The sequence below is a fragment of the Oncorhynchus clarkii genome, chromosome 17 (assembly GCF_045791955.1).
Source record: "Oncorhynchus clarkii lewisi isolate Uvic-CL-2024 chromosome 17, UVic_Ocla_1.0, whole genome shotgun sequence".
NCBI lineage: Eukaryota > Metazoa > Chordata > Actinopteri > Salmoniformes > Salmonidae > Oncorhynchus > Oncorhynchus clarkii.
The window spans coordinates 2,596,592-2,613,632 of NC_092163.1; the positions used below are offsets into that span (position 1 = coordinate 2,596,592).

General features: G+C 45.8%; 2 protein-coding genes across 2 annotated transcripts; both read right to left on the reverse strand.

Annotated features, from left to right (window-relative positions):
- Positions 1 to 177: 177 nt before the first annotated feature.
- Positions 178 to 2,025, reverse strand: LOC139370217 (zinc finger protein ZFP2-like). The gene is made up of 2 exons (XM_071109570.1): positions 2,010 to 2,025; positions 178 to 1,899 (listed from the first exon to the last, which is right to left on the reverse strand). The coding sequence occupies exon 2, from the start codon at positions 1,888 to 1,890 to the stop codon at positions 178 to 180; it is 1,713 nt and encodes a 570-aa protein (XP_070965671.1). The 5' UTR covers positions 1,891 to 1,899; positions 2,010 to 2,025.
- A 3,161-nt stretch (positions 2,026 to 5,186) lies between these two features.
- LOC139370143 (vascular cell adhesion protein 1-like) lies at positions 5,187 to 15,778 on the reverse strand. Its single transcript, XM_071109468.1, has 6 exons — positions 15,549 to 15,778; positions 13,216 to 13,482; positions 11,079 to 11,444; positions 10,647 to 10,886; positions 8,958 to 10,352; positions 5,187 to 5,604 (listed from the first exon to the last, which is right to left on the reverse strand). The coding sequence occupies exons 1-5, from the start codon at positions 15,592 to 15,594 to the stop codon at positions 10,279 to 10,281; spliced, it is 993 nt and encodes a 330-aa protein (XP_070965569.1). The 5' UTR covers positions 15,595 to 15,778; the 3' UTR covers positions 5,187 to 5,604; positions 8,958 to 10,278.
- Between the last annotated feature and the right edge of the window lie 1,263 nt (positions 15,779 to 17,041).

Consider the following 17,041-nt stretch of genomic DNA (forward strand, 5'->3'; position numbering starts at 1 on the left):
ATATATATATATATATATATATATATATATATATATATATATATATATATATATATATATATATATATATATATATATATATATATATATATATATATATATATATATAGAACAGATAGGTGTCATAATGCCTAGTGCTAGAGGAGTCCAGCAGCGGAACTTTGGACTTTTCTGAGTTTATGGAAGGTTCTGGAACTGATCCTGGGGAGGGAGATGGATCTGGAACTTTGTGCTGTTCAGATTTATTTGAGGGTTCTGGAACTGATCCTGGGGAGGGAGATGGATCTGGAACTTTGTGCTGTTCAGATTTATTTGAGGGTTCTGGAACTGATCCTGGGGAGGGAGATGGATCTGGAACTTTGTGCTGTTCAGATTTATTTGAGGGTTCTGGAACTGATCCTGGGGAGGGAGATGGATCTGGAACTTGGTGCTGTTCAGATTTATTTGAGGGTTCTGGAACTGATCCTGGGGAGGCAGATCTGTACACACTTCACCTGCTGCGTGTGATTTCTGGTGCACTTTCAATGTTCCCGTTCTAGCAAAGCTCTTTCCACATTCTCCACAGATGTACGGCTTCTCTCCTGTGTGTGTTCGCATGTGATCTTTCAGGTGTTGTGAATGAGCAAATTTCTTCTCACACTGATCGCAGATATGAGGTTTCTCTCCAGTGTGCATTCGCAGGTGTGCTTTGAGCTGTTGTGAATGAGCGAATCTCTTCTCACACTGATCACAGACAAACGGCTTCTCTCCAGTGTGTGTTCTCATGTGTGATTTCAGGTGTTGTGGTTGAGTGAATTTCCTCTCACACTGATCACAGCTAAATGGCTTCTCTCCTGTGTGCGTTCGCAGGTGTTCTTTCAGGTGTTGCGAATGACCAAATTTCTTCCCACATTGATCACAGCCGTAAGGTTTCTCTCCAGTGTGCATTCTCTGGTGAACTTTCAACCTGCCTGATTCACGGAAGCTCTTCCCACACCGGTCACAGCTGTACGGTTTCTCTCCTGTATGAGTCAGCTTATGTTTAATCAGGGTTCCTGACAGAGCAAAACTTTTCCCACATAGATCACAGCTGTAAGGCTTCTCTCCTGTGTGTGTCCTCCGATGGTTAGCCAGGGTGTGTGATTCAAAGAAACTCTTCCCACAATCCGCACAGCTATAAGGCTTCTCTCCTGCATGTTGTTTTCGCTTGTGCTTTGCCAGGGATCCTGGATTGACAAAGCTCTGCCCACACTGATCACAGACATACGGTTTCTCTCCTGTGTGCGAACGACGGTGGCTGGCCAGTAGGCCTGACTGAGAAAAGCTCTTCCCACACTTCTCACAGCTGTAGGGTTTCTCTCCAGTGTGTGTTCGCTGGTGTCGGTTCAGATTGAAGGCTACGTTAAAAGTCTTCCCACATACATCACAGCTATGCGGTTTCTCTCCAGTGTGTGTTCTCAGATGAGTTGCCAGGCTTCCTGACTGTGTGAATGTCTTCCCACACTGAGTACAACTGTAAGGCTTCTCTCCAGTGTGTGTTCGCTGAGTCACTTCCGACTGTCTAGGCTTCCCAGCTTCACGGCAGTCTGCAGCGTCCCCATCACCATCAGACTGGCTGGGACTCGAGGACACGATGCTTGATGCACTGGAGCTCACGGTTACATGTCTACCATCCTCCTGTATACCTCGGATGTCCTCTTTCAGTCGGAGTAACCAAGACTTTGAATCCTCATTTTCCCAGATTTCCTCCATGATTTGACGCCGCAGCGTGCGTTCACTGTTTTCTTTACCTTTGAACCGATCCTCGGAGCCTATTCCACAACGAACGCACAGGTAACATAAGTTGTCCTTGGTTAGAGTGTATAAACTCTGTTCCAGTCCATCCAACAGCTTGTCCCTCTTCCGACTCATGTTGTCCTGCTGTTGGGAACAACAACAATGCAGTCAATGGCAAGCCAGCAGGAAGTCCATACACTTTAGATGACCTGTAGAAGAAGAAGAGAGCAGGAAGTCCATACACTTTAGATGACCTGTAGTAGAAGAAGAGAGCAGGAAGTAAATTAACTGTAAAAAAAACAGCAGGAAGTCCATACACTTTAGATGATCTGTAGTAGAAGACAGCAGGAAGTCCATACACTTTAGATGATCTGTAGTAGAAGACAGCAGGAAGTCCATACACTTTAGATGATCTGTAGTAGTAGAAGGATAGTGTCAAAATATATATATATCCAATACTTTGATGTTTACTGCTCACATGTTACCGATTGAATATTTCCATGGCATTTCAACTTTTGATGTGAAACCGACATGCTGTTGTAATATCAATGAATGCTTTTTATGTACATTGTATGTTTATTTAACATTAGTATTTAGAGGCTATTAATCAACACTTTACACTCTAGCCCGTAAACGGGTTGAAAATGTCTGATTAGGTCACTGATAAGGGAATTACATTGGAACACAGTGGCTGTACAGTAACATTCTACACATGATGTCAGAGCTCAGAGCTGTATGAGAGTCAACTGATAGATGCTCTAAAAACGTGAGCACCACACACACACACAACAAGATCTCACACCCATCCCTCCTGCTAATTGGGACTTCTGCGCATTGTGTTGTCTGAGTAAGAGAGGACTCGATGTTTTCTGAGTTAAGGATTAGAATACATTCCACTCTGATGTCATTCATATAAGCATCTTGGAGATGCAGGGTAGAGATGGAGATGCAGGACTGGGTTCCAAACCCCAAAAAACGACAAGTGCTATCTTCAGTTCCTCAATGGCAAAGCTAGGAGAGTTTTTTTTTTTTTTAAAACACCTTAAAGATGATGGCTCTTTCGCTGTGTCAAAGTGCAATGAGATGACTTAGTATCAGAACACACATTGAAGAGGTGTGTGGCCACTTGGAGACAGACACCAGTTAGTCCTCTCACTGAAACCCTTGTCATTTCTGGGGTCTTAGTTGCACCCTCCCAAGCCCTTGATCCTGACTCTGTTGCAATACACATACGAGTAATTGGATGAAGGCATCTTCTGTACAGGGGAGTTTTGTTAATAGCCCCGATGCTTGGTCAGAACATTAACACACAACACGTGTGGTAAGGTTAGGAAGCATAAGGACCTTCTTCTTTCATATCAGACAAAACTCATTTTTACAACAAAAAATTAAAAAAAAGTTAAATTGATGCATTCTAATTATGTTTCTGAATGTCTCCAGTGTATTTTAGGATGTTATAAAGAGAGGACCATAGATGCTATTTATATAATACTATCTACTGTATTCTGTGAAGCTATGTTGTAATCGTATATTCTAATATTTAAAAAGTTGTGTGTGGAGGGAACCATTTTAAGGGAACGCATCTCATTTCGTGACGTAATTCACCAAATCGTCTCTAGAACATGACAATATCATACGTGTATACATAAAAAAACGTTAACCTTGATTGAATAAGACACAAATAAATGTACACAAATAAACCTTCCACTATTCTATAAAGACATACATTTACCGCACATATTCATTGAGTTGGCGCTGCCTATTTAGCTTACAGTTAGCTAACGATAGCATGCTAACTCACCAGCGGTAAAAGGACAAGTCCAAAGTTTCCACGACCGTTACTTTCGTTGACATTGAGATTGAATTGTCGTTGCTCTGAGGTCAGTTTGTCGATGTACTTTATAGATCGAGTGTATAAAGTATGCCAAGCACAGAATATTTGGTGAAGACTCGCCAGTGTAGGCCGGAAGCGAAATGACTTCCGCTTTCCTATGGCCACTTCTTCTTCTATGATATAACGGCGGTCCGCAAACCAACTTTAAAGGTGCATGCCGCCACCTACTGTGCTGGAGTGGGTGCACAATCCCGGTTTACAACATCTCTAAATCATCCTACCTAACTCAGTATTTCTGAGAAAAAAAAGCCTACTAACTTCTAACAGACCCTCCCCCATCCTCAAAATACCTTCCAACCTCAATGACCCTATACTTCAATCTGTCCCTCTCTTAAAACACACTTACAACAATATACCAACACATACTCCATCGTTTCATCGGCCATATACTCGAGACACAAGCCATTCACATGCTTGCCAAACAGATGTAATGACGAGTTCAATGTACAATGTCCAAAGCGCAATCGAGCAAACACCACCTCTTCCTTTGCATCTTGGTCCACAACCTTTCTTTAGAGGGCATATAAATCCCAGGCCTTGGGCTCAGAGTCCCATCTCTTCTGTCACACATCTATCAAAATGGTTCTCATCCTACCTACATTTGGCCTCATCTCTACCCAGTGGAACATTAATATCAATTATATCTCATTTCAAAACTCTTTTGGCTAACTGGTCTACAATGTAATTTCCTTCCGCACCCGGGGTGGCAGGGTAGCCTAGTGGTTAGAGCGTTGGACTAGTAATCGGAAGGTTGCAAGTTCAAATCCCCGAGCTGACGAGGTACAAATCTGGCGTTCTGCCCCTGAACAAGGCAGTTAACCCACTGTTCCTAGGCCGTCATTGAAAATAAGAATTTGTTGCCTATTTAAATAAAGGTCAAATTAAAAAAATAAAAACCCTGTAACGACATCAACTCTTGCACCACACCACATCCGTCATGACACACTAATGATCTTGTTTCCATCGTATCTTCCACAATAATACCATTACCATCAAATTTGTCGCAAGCGCCGAATACAACAGGTGTCGATCCTTTACAGTGAAATGTTTACGCCTTATTCACCAACAATGCAGTTTAGAAAAACGGTGTTAAGTAAAAAATAAGAAATAAAAGTAACAAATAATGAGAGAGCATTAGCATCTGTATGTGTGCTTTCCCATAAACTACTAGTCGCCACACCATATCTCCCTAGTGCCCAATCATCCTGATATTTCATCAAACATCGCTACAGATAGTCGACGACATGGGGTTGTAACTGCACTGTAGATTTCCACCATCACATCATTGATATTCAGATGGGACAGTTATATTACAATATATACAAGACCTTCCCTTAGGAACGTAGCACAGCCACCACAATGTCCAGATGATATATCAGATCTGATTGGACAGTAACCAGGAACAATACATTCAAGACGTGGTCTAAGCCATGTTTCTTGAACACATCAGGTTGGATCTCTAGATCTATTACACATTTCTTAAACTCCTGGCCAGTTAGCAAAAAGGCTTCTGGCCAGTTAGCAAAAAGGCTTCTGGCCAGTTAGCAAAAAGGCTTCTGGCCAGTTAGCAAAAAGGCTTCTGGTATTCCACTGAAGGATAACAAAAAAAACACAACTCTAATTATCATCATACTGAGACATTCCATCATTAGTATTACATATCAACAATCATGGAGACAGTAACATCTGTTTACTCCTAAAAACTCTGTTGCTGCTTCCACAATGACCTTCAACATGGTCGTTTTTCTTTCCACAAACGCAGCCAGGTTGATGACCTTTGACCTAGCCTTCATTAGAAAGGTTATCAAGTCAATCGGATTAACTATTAAGGTGAACCTTTTTTTTTTGCGTGACACATTTGTGTGTGAGAACAAGATTTCTGAACAGGTCTGGTATCAGTGTCTGGAGCCACAACATTAACAACATGTCCTGCAGTAGCTCTACTTATACCAGGACTGACCCCGTCGTCTCCATCATTCTGCCGAGCGCTTCCATCACACGCCGACAGTAGCTCTACTTATACCAGGACTGACCCCGTCGTCTCCATCATTCTGCCGAGCGCTTCCATCACACGCCGACAGTAGCTCTACTTATACCAGGACTGACCCCGTCGTCTCCATCATTCTGCCGAGCGCTTCCATCACACGCCGACAGTAGCTCTACTTATACCAGGACGGACCCCGTCGTCTCCATCATTCTGCCGAGCGCTTCCATCACACGCCGACAGTAGCTCTACTTATACCAGGACTGACCCCGTCGTCTCCATCATTCTGCCGAGCGCTTCCATCACACGCCGACAGTAGCTCTACTTATACCAGGACTGACCCCGTCGTCTCCATCATTCTGCCGAGCGCTTCCATCACACGCCGACAGTAGCTCTACTTATACCAGGACGGACCCCGTCGTCTCCATCATTCTGCCGAGCGCTTCCATCACACGCCGACAGTAGCTCTACTTATACCAGGACGGACCCCGTCGTCTCCATCATTCTGCCGAGCGCTTCCATCACACGCCGACAGTAGCTCTACTTATACCAGGACTGACCCCGTCGTCTCCATCATTCTGCCGAGCGCTTCCATCACACGCCGACAGTAGCTCTACTTATACCAGGACTGACCCCGTCGTCTCCATCATTCTGCCGAGCGCTTCCATCACACGCCGACAGTAGCTCTACTTATACCAGGACTGACCCCGTCGTCTCCATCATTCTGCCGAGCGCTTCCATCACACGCCGACAGTAGCTCTACTTATACCAGGACGGACCCCGTCGTCTCCATCATTCTGCCGAGCGCTTCCATCACACGCCGACAGTAGCTCTACTTATACCAGGACTGACCCCGTCGTCTCCATCATTCTGCCGAGCGCTTCCATCACACGCCGACAGTAGCTCTACTTATACCAGGACTGACCCCGTCGTCTCCATCATTCTGCCGAGCGCTTCCATCACACGCCGACAGTAGCTCTACTTATACCAGGACGGACCCCGTCGTCTCCATCATTCTGCCGAGCGCTTCCATCACACGCCGACAGTAGCTCTACTTATACCAGGACTGACCCCGTCGTCTCCATCATTCTGCCGAGCGCTTCCATCACACGCCGACAGTAGCTCTACTTATACCAGGACGGACCCCGTCGTCTCCATCATTCTGCCGAGCGCTTCCATCACACGCCGACAGTAGCTCTACTTATACCAGGACTGACCCCGTCGTCTCCATCATTCTGCCGAGCGCTTCCATCACACGCCGACAGTAGCTCTACTTATACCAGGACGGACCACGTCGTCTCCATCATTCTGCCGAGCGCTTCCATCACACGCCGACAGTAGCTCTACTTATACCAGGACTGACCCCGTCGTCTCCATCATTCTGCCGAGCGCTTCCATCACACGCCGACAGTAGCTCTACTTATACCAGGACTGACCCCGTCGTCTCCATCATTCTGCCGAGCGCTTCCATCACACGCCGACAGTAGCTCTACTTATACCAGGACTGACCCCGTCGTCTCCATCATTCTGCCGAGCGCTTCCATCACACGCCGACAGTAGCTCTACTTATACCAGGACTGACCCCGTCGTCTCCATCATTCTGCCGAGCGCTTCCATCACACGCCGACAGTAGCTCTACTTATACCAGGACTGACCCCGTCGTCTCCATCATTCTGCCGAGCGCTTCCATCACACGCCGACAGTAGCTCTACTTATACCAGGACTGACCCCGTCGTCTCCATCATTCTGCCGAGCGCTTCCATCACACGCCGACAGTAGCTCTACTTATACCAGGACTGACCCCGTCGTCTCCATCATTCTGCCGAGCGCTTCCATCACACGCCGACAGTAGCTCTACTTATACCAGGACTGACCCCGTCGTCTCCATCATTCTGCCGAGCGCTTCCATCACACGCCGACAGTAGCTCTACTTATACCAGGACGGACCCCGTCGTCTCCATCATTCTGCCGAGCGCTTCCATCACACGCCGACAGTAGCTCTACTTATACCAGGACTGACCCCGTCGTCTCCATCATTCTGCCGAGCGCTTCCATCACACGCCGACAGTAGCTCTACTTATACCAGGACTGACCCCGTCGTCTCCATCATTCTGCCGAGCGCTTCCATCACACGCCGACAGTAGCTCTACTTATACCAGGACTGACCCCGTCGTCTCCATCATTCTGCCGAGCGCTTCCATCACACGCCGACAGTAGCTCTACTTATACCAGGACTGACCCCGTCGTCTCCATCATTCTGCCGAGCGCTTCCATCACACGCCGACAGTAGCTCTACTTATACCAGGACTGACCCCGTCGTCTCCATCATTCTGCCGAGCGCTTCCATCACACGCCGACAGTAGCTCTACTTATACCAGGACTGACCCCGTCGTCTCCATCATTCTGCCGAGCGCTTCCATCACACGCCGACAGTAGCTCTACTTATACCAGGACTGACCCCGTCGTCTCCATCATTCTGCCGAGCGCTTCCATCACACGCCGACAGTAGCTCTACTTATACCAGGACTGACCCCGTCGTCTCCATCATTCTGCCGAGCGCTTCCATCACACGCCGACAGTAGCTCTACTTATACCAGGACTGACCCCGTCGTCTCCATCATTCTGCCGAGCGCTTCCATCACACGCCGACAGTAGCTCTACTTATACCAGGACTGACCCCGTCGTCTCCATCATTCTGCCGAGCGCTTCCATCACACGCCGACAGTAGCTCTACTTATACCAGGACTGACCCCGTCGTCTCCATCATTCTGCCGAGCGCTTCCATCACACGCCGACAGTAGCTCTACTTATACCAGGACTGACCCCGTCGTCTCCATCATTCTGCCGAGCGCTTCCATCACACGCCGACAGTAGCTCTACTTATACCAGGACTGACCCCGTCGTCTCCATCATTCTGCCGAGCGCTTCCATCACACGCCGACAGTAGCTCTACTTATACCAGGACTGACCCCGTCGTCTCCATCATTCTGCCGAGCGCTTCCATCACACGCCGACAGTAGCTCTACTTATACCAGGACTGACCCCGTCGTCTCCATCATTCTGCCGAGCGCTTCCATCACACGCCGACAGTAGCTCTACTTATACCAGGACTGACCCCGTCGTCTCCATCATTCTGCCGAGCGCTTCCATCACACGCCGACAGTAGCTCTACTTATACCAGGACTGACCCCGTCGTCTCCATCATTCTGCCGAGCGCTTCCATCACACGCCGACAGTAGCTCTACTTATACCAGGACTGACCCCGTCGTCTCCATCATTCTGCCGAGCGCTTCCATCACACGCCGACAGTAGCTCTACTTATACCAGGACTGACCCCGTCGTCTCCATCATTCTGCCGAGCGCTTCCATCACACGCCGACAGCGTCATAGCATTTTGGTACACCAGAATTACATTCATTTCCAATGGAACGCTGCGTTGCGCCTTGCAGCATTGCGTTGCAGAGGCAGTTGGAGTGTGCGTTCTGTGTGGTTGGGGTTTAACATCTGATTTTAAGAAGAGAATTGTAACAATATATGCAGGGTTTTTTACTTTACGGCTGTGGTAACGATCCATGCTATCCGGGATCACTGGGACGTCCATACCGCACTACCACATTGAAGTCGACATTTCAAATGGTAGTGGTTAGGTTTAGGATTTAGGTTAGTGACATCCCAAGGATCCCGGTTAGCACAAACCCTGTGGTAACTCGTGACGACTCTTCTCCTGTGGATCTGGTTGAAAATGCATAACGTGGCGCGGCTACGTCACCTACACACAAACACATCCACCCACACTCATCATCATCATCATCATCATCATCATCATCATCATCGCAGCCAACCTGATAACAAATATGTTAAACCAATGACAGTTTATGGGTCAACTTGTATTCGTCACAAAAGACATGGACAACAAACACATTGCAATAAGGATTATGGTAGATCTGTTGCTAGAGACTGGGTGAGGATTAGGGTTAGGATTAGGGTTAGGATTAGGGTTAGGATTATGGTAGATCTGTTGCTAGAGACTGGGTTAGGATTAGGGTTAGAATTAGGGTTAGGATTAGGGTTAGGATTATGGTAGATCTGTTGTTAGAGACTGGGTTAGGATTAGGGTTAGGATTAGGATTATGGTAGATCTGTTGTTAGAGACTGGGTTAGGATTAGGGTTAGGATTAGGGTTAGGATTAGGGTTAGGATTATGGTAGATCTGTTGCTAGAGACTGGGTTAGGATTAGGGTTAGGATTATGGTAGATCTGTTGCTAGAGACTGGGTTAGGATTAGGCCGAAACATTTATATAGTTTATTAGTAATAAACATTTAAGGTTAGGATTTGAAATAAACATTTATACCGTTGTGTTGTGCATAAGAACAGCCCATAGCCGTGGTATATTGGCCATATACCACACCCCCTCGGGCCTTATTGCTTAATTACAGACCTGTTCAATAGCACTACTTCAAAATAACACATTTCAAAACAGCTCATTTCACATTTAGGCAAAAAGGGTTTTCTATTAACTCTGATTTCAGATCTATTGAAGACTGCCCTCACAGATCACTGTCAAATCACAAAGCTCCAGCACAGAGATCGGTATCCTGATTGGTCAATGAATAACTCAACCGTTCAATCAATAAAATAATCATTCAATATAGCCAATGAATGAGCTGGTGGAGCAGCACAGCCACCGTGGCACTCCCAGCAGCCTGACAGGAAGCTCCTGTGGAGGGAAACTGAAGTTGAACAACACCTTAAAAATCAATTACAGACAGACAGACAGACAGACAGACAGGCAGGCAGGCAGACAGGCAGGCAGGCAGGCAGGCAGGCAGGCAGACAGGCAGACAGGCAGACAGACAGACAGACAGACAGGCAGGCAGGCAGGCAGGCAGGCAGGCAGACAGACAGACAGACAGACAGACAGGCAGGCAGGCAGGCAGGCAGGCAGGCAGGCAGGCAGGCAGACAGACAGACAGACAGACAGACAGACAGACAGACAGACAGACAGACAGACCTCTAGCAGCACGGCCATGTAGGATCTCCACCTCCACTGTGTGATTGGCTCTTCCGATACGGTTCAAAGCCATGAGGGTGTAATTCCCAGCATCCTCTCTGCTCAGGTGTGTGGGCGGGGTCAGTACCTGTCCGTCTCTCAGCCAGGTGACCGATGGGAGGGGATTGCCTCTGACATCACAAGTTAGCCCCTCCCCCGCTCGCACCTCTAGCTTGGCAGAACAGGAGAACTCAGGAGCGACTGGGGAGAGGGGGGGGGGGAGAAAGGATACGAAACTTCAGTGAAACAACCATATTATAATCATCATCATGACCTCATAATTACATCCCCCATAATTTGATCCCCATCATCTTTACAACCATCATAACCCACAGTACTGATCTGTACAGATAGACATTACCAATCGAGTCACGAATCACCAGACGGACTCACAGTGCACAGTGGTGTTGAGGCGGTCTGATTCCATTACAGCAGGAGGTCGGGGTCCCTCTGGTCCCAGATCCAACATGGCTGAACAAAACCACTGGGCCCTGTCGTCAACACTAGTGGGGGAGAACTGCAGGGAATAACTCTCGTTCACCGGTTGCCTCATGTCATTGTTCAATTGGTGAATGTCGTTGTTCAGTGGTTGTGTGTATAACACTGTCCGTTCACCATTGGTAGAGACTTTGAAGAAGGTCACTCTGAGGTGCTCAATAGGAGCGATGTTCTGGACAAAACAATGCAGAGAGTACTGATGCCCCTCAACCACGGGACCAGAGTGGTTTACATATCTGATGGAGACTCTGTCTGGAAGCTCTGTGGAGGAAGGGAAACACACACGCACCATTGAAATGAACAGAGTGTGTTTCTGGTCAGTGTGTTACTAACAGGTTTCTGATCAGTTACTAACAGGTTTCTGATCAGTTACTAACAGGTTTCTGGTCAGTTACTAACAGGTTTCTGGTCAGTTACTAACAGGTTTCTGGTCAGTGTGTTACTAACAGGTTTCTGGTCAGTTACTAACAGGTTTCTGGTCAGTGTGTTACTAACAGGTTTCTGATCAGTTACTAACAGTTTTCTGGTCAGTTACTAACAGGTTTCTGGTCAGTTACTAACAGGTTTCTGGTCAGTGTTACTAACAGGTTTCTGGTCAGTGTGTCACTAACAGGTTTCTGGTCAGTGTTACTAACAGGTTTCTGGTCAGTTACTAACAGGTTTCTGGTCAGTTACTAACAGGTTTCTGGTCAGTGTGTCACTAACAGGTTTCTGGTCAGTTACTAACAGGTTTCTGGTCAGTTACTAACAGGTTTCTGGTCAGTTACTAACAGTGTGTTACTAACAGGTCTCTGGTCAGTTACTAACAGGTTTCTGGTCAGTGTGTTACTAACAGGTTTCTGGTCAGTGTGTCACTAACAGGTTTCTGGTCAGTTACTAACAGGTTTCTGGTCAGTTACTAACAGGTTTCTGGTCAGTGTGTTACTAACAGGTTTCTGGTCAGTGTGTCACTAACAGGTTTCTGGTCAGTTACTAACAGGTTTCTGGTCAGTTACTAACAGGTTTCTGGTCAGTTACTAACAGTGTGTTACTAACAGGTCTCTGGCCAGTTACTAACAGGTTTCTGGTCAGTGTGTTACTAACAGGTTTCTGGTCAGTGTGTCACTAACAGGTTTCTGGTCAGTTACTAACAGGTTTCTGGTCAGTGTTTTACTAACAGGTTTCTGGTCAGTGTGTTACTAACAGGTTTCTGGTCAGTGTGTCACTAACAGGTTTCTGGTCAGTTACTAACAGGTTTCTGGTCAGTGTTACTAACAGGTTTCTGGTCAGTTACTAACAGGTTTCTGGTCAGTTACTAACAGGTTTCTGGTCAGTGTGTTACTAACAGGTTTCTGGTCAGTGTGTCACTAACAGGTTTCTGGTCAGTTACTAACAGGTTTCTGGTCAGTTACTAACAGGTTTCTGGTCAGTTACTAACAGTGTGTTACTAACAGGTCTCTGGTCAGTTACTAACAGGTTTCTGGTCAGTGTGTTACTAACAGGTTTCTGGTCAGTGTGTCACTAACAGGTTTCTGGTCAGTTACTAACAGGTTTCTGGTCAGTTACTAACAGGTTTCTGGTCAGTGTGTTACTAACAGGTTTCTGGTCAGTGTGTCACTAACAGGTTTCTGGTCAGTTACTAACAGGTTTCTGGTCAGTTACTAACAGGTTTCTGGTCAGTTACTAACAGTGTGTTACTAACAGGTCTCTGGTCAGTTACTAACAGGTTTCTGGTCAGTGTGTTACTAACAGGTTTCTGGTCAGTGTGTCACTAACAGGTTTCTGGTCAGTTACTAACAGGTTTCTGGTCAGTGTTTTACTAACAGGTTTCTGGTCAGTGTGTTACTAACAGGTTTCTGGTCAGTGTGTCACTAACAGGTTTCTGGTCAGTTACTAACAGGTTTCTGGTCAGTGTTTTACTAACAGGTTTCTGGTCAGTGTGTTACTAACAGGTTTCTGGTCAGTGTGTCACTAACAGGTTTCTGCACAGACAAAAGATACTGGGAGACACGAGAGACAGTCAGAGAGCAAACATACGAGGGAAGTTACTCACTGTAAACAGTAACTTTCAGCACTCTGGCACACTGGCCTCCCACCTCAGAGATCTCAAAGCATTGAGGCTTTATATTCCAGTCAGTCAGGCTGTCTACTCTCCAAGTCAGCTCTTTCACCTCAGTGCCAAAGAGCGGAGATTCTCCTAGGCTCGGCTCCCAGCCCATAGAGGTGACCGTATCGGAGGTGCAGTTGGCCGAAGCAGGGGCTCCATACTTCACCACCAGCCCAGCAGGACTGACCACCAGGGAACAAGACTCACACTCGCCTGGAGAGAGAAACGGATGGGGGGGAAGGGAGGGGAGAGATATTATGTCTGTGAGTGGAGAGCCTGGAAGTGTCAGGAAACCAACGTCTTAACAATTACGCAAATAGAAAACACGACTACACACTTTTTGAGAGACGAGAGAGAGAGCGAGAGCGAGAGCGAGAGAGAGAGAGCGAGAGAGAGAGAGAGAGAGAGAGCTGGGGAAGAAGGTGCTGGTGGGACAGGAGGAAAGGGAAGTGACCTCACCGTTGTCATTGACAGAGAATGCTGACGACGCCAAAATCCAAACACAGCAACAGCACACGCATGCACACACACACACACACACTTAATATCCAAAAAATGAGGAGAGGAAAGGAGTTCCTGACAGGAAGGAAGGAGTCCCTGACCTAGCCAATCATCTCTCTGTGACCATTTTTCAGCCAATTACCTCATTCCTCTCTATGAACAGTGTTCAGTGGTCCTTTGGGACATTATGATCTCATTTACATTCACTGACATAGGCAATACATATACAGTCATGATAGCACTGTGTGTGTGTGTGTGTGTGTATTTGTTCAACCGCCATCTCTATCTCTCTCAACCTCAATCTTAGTGTAATATAATCCAAAACATACTTTCAAAGTCGATTCGCCACCTGCAAAGCATACAACAGCTGTAAAACAGTACAGTGGAATTCTTACCTTGAGAACTCTTTCCCATCAAAATCAAATCAAATCAAATCAAATTTTATTTGTCACATACACATGGTTAGCAGATGTTAATGCGAGTGTAGCGAAATGCTTGTGCTTCTAGTTCCGACAATGCAGTAATAACAAGTAATCTAACTAACAATTCCAAAACTACTGTCTTGTACACAGTGTAAGGGGATAAAGAATATGTACATAAGGATATATGAATGAGTGATGGTACAGAGCAGCATAGGCAAGATACAGTAGATGGTATCGGGTACAGTATGTACAAATGAGATGAGTATGTAAACAAAGTGGCATAGTATAGTATAAAGTGGCTAGTGATACATGTATTACATAAGGATACCGTCGATGATATAGAGTACAGTATATACGTATGCGTATGAGATGAATAATGTAGGGTAAGTAACATTTATATAAGGTAGCATTGTTTAAAGTGGCTAGTGATATATTTACATCATTTCCCATCAATTCCCATTTATTAAAGTGGCTGGAGTTGAGTCAGTGTCAGTGTGTTGGCAGCAGCCACTCAGTGTTAGTGGTGGCTGTTTAACAGTCTGATGGCCTTGAGATAGAAGCTGTTTTTCAGTCTCTCGGTCCCAGCTTTGATGCACCTGTACTGACCTCGCCTTCTGGATGATAGCGGGGTGAACAGGCAGTGGCTCGGGTGGTTGATGTCCTTGATGATCTTTATGGCCTTCCTGTGACATCGGGTGGTGTAGGTGTCCTGGAGGGCAGGTAGTTTGCCCCCGGTGATGCGTTGTGCAGACCTCACTACCCTCTGGAGAGCCTTACGGTTGAGGGCGGTGCAGTTGCCATACCAGGCGGTGATACAGCCCGCCAGGATGCTCTCGATTGTGCATCTGTAGAAGTTTGTGAGTGCTTTTGGTGACAAGCCGAATTTCTTCAGCCTCCTGAGGTTGAAGAGGCGCTGCTGCGCCTTCTTCACGATGCTGTCTGTGTGAGTGGACCAATTCAGTTTGTTTGTGATGTGTATGCCGAGGAACTTAAAACTTGCTACCCTCTCCACTACTGTTCCATCGATGTGGATAGGGGGGTGTTCCCTCTGCTGTTTCCTGAAGTCCACAATCATCTCAATGCAGTGATAATAATGATAATAATACTAATAATAATGATAATAATACTAATGATATAGATAATAATAGAAAATATAATTTAAAAAAATACAGGAAGTATGATATACGTTCTTTTTTTAAAACCAATTGTTTCCTGGTGATCTAATAGTCACCTTTCTAAATACTAAATCTCTTTCATGATCTACTGCTCTGTATCAAGCCTTTCTCCTTCTCACTCATTTTCTCTCAGACAGACAGACAGACAGACAGACACACAGACACACACACACACACTCACCTGGCTTCAGAAGGTGGAGGATGAGGAGGAGAGAGAGTGTGTGCATGCTGCGTCTGTTCCTTCACTGAGAGATCAGTAGCTGCACAATGCTCCCCTCAAGAGTTCTCTTAGTAACTGAGCCGAAGATAGCTGATCTCCTCCGTGTGTGTGTGTGTGTGTGTGTGTGTGTGTGTGTGTGTGTGTGTGTGTGTCCAGCTCATTGTCCCTTTTCTTTAGTCTTTTGGGTTTGTCCTGTGACTAACCTGGGTGTTCCTACTGTTCTGACTACGACCGCGTTCCAAGAATGGCACCCTATTCCCTATATAGTGCACTACTTTTAACCAGAGTCCTATGGCCAATGGTACCCTATTCCCTATATAGTGCACTACTTAGGGCGCAGGGTGCCATTTAGGATGCAGACCTGTGAGAGGAAGGAAGGGAGGAGAGAGTGCTTGTCTCTAAACACAATGTGGAGTAAGAAGGGTGGGCAGAACACAAACACCATTTACAGCACACAGTACATACACACTATAGTATCAGATACTATGTCTGCTAATGAGGAGGCTACACACATACACACTATAGTATCAGATACTATGTCTGCTAATGAGTTAAATAGGAGGAGGCTACCTACATACACACTATAGTATCAGATACTATGTCTGCTAATGAGTTAAATAGGAGGCTACCTACATACACACTAAAGTATCAGATACTATGTCTGCTAATGAGTTGAATAGGAGGAGGCTACCTAAATACACACTAAAGTATCAGATACTATGTCTGCTAATGAGTTAAATAGGAGGAGGCTACACACATACACACTAAAGTATCAGATACTATGTCTGCTAATTTCCCAACTGTATTTAATTTATTTATTTATTTTGCTCCTTTGCACCCTATTATTTTTATTTCTACTTTGCACATTCTTCCATTGCAAAACTACCATTCCAGTGTTTTACTTGCTATATTGTATTTACCTTGCCACCATGGCCTTTTTTGCCTTTACCTCCCTTCTCACCTCATTTGCTCACATTGTATATAGACTTGTTTATACTGTATTATTGACTGTATGTTTGTTTTACTCCATGTGTAACTCTGTGTCGTTGTATCTGTCGAACTGCTTTGCTTTATCTTGGCCAGGTCGCAATTGTAAATGAGAACTTGTTCTCAACTTGCCTACCTGGTTAAATAAAGGTAAAATAAAAAAAATAAAAATAAATAGGAGGAGGCTACCTACATACACACTAAAGTATCAGATACTATGTCTGCTAATGAGTTGAATAGGAGGCTACCTACATACACACTAAAGTATCAGATACTATGTCTGCTAATGAGTTGAATAGGAGGAGGCTACCTACATACACACTAAAGTATCAGATACTTTGTGTGATATGTGCTGCTTCACGTGATGTATTGTTGTCTCTACCTTCTTGCCCTTTGTGCTGTTGTCTGTGCCCAACAATGTTTGTAGCCTGTTTTCTGCTGCTACTTTGTTGTGTTGCTACCATGTT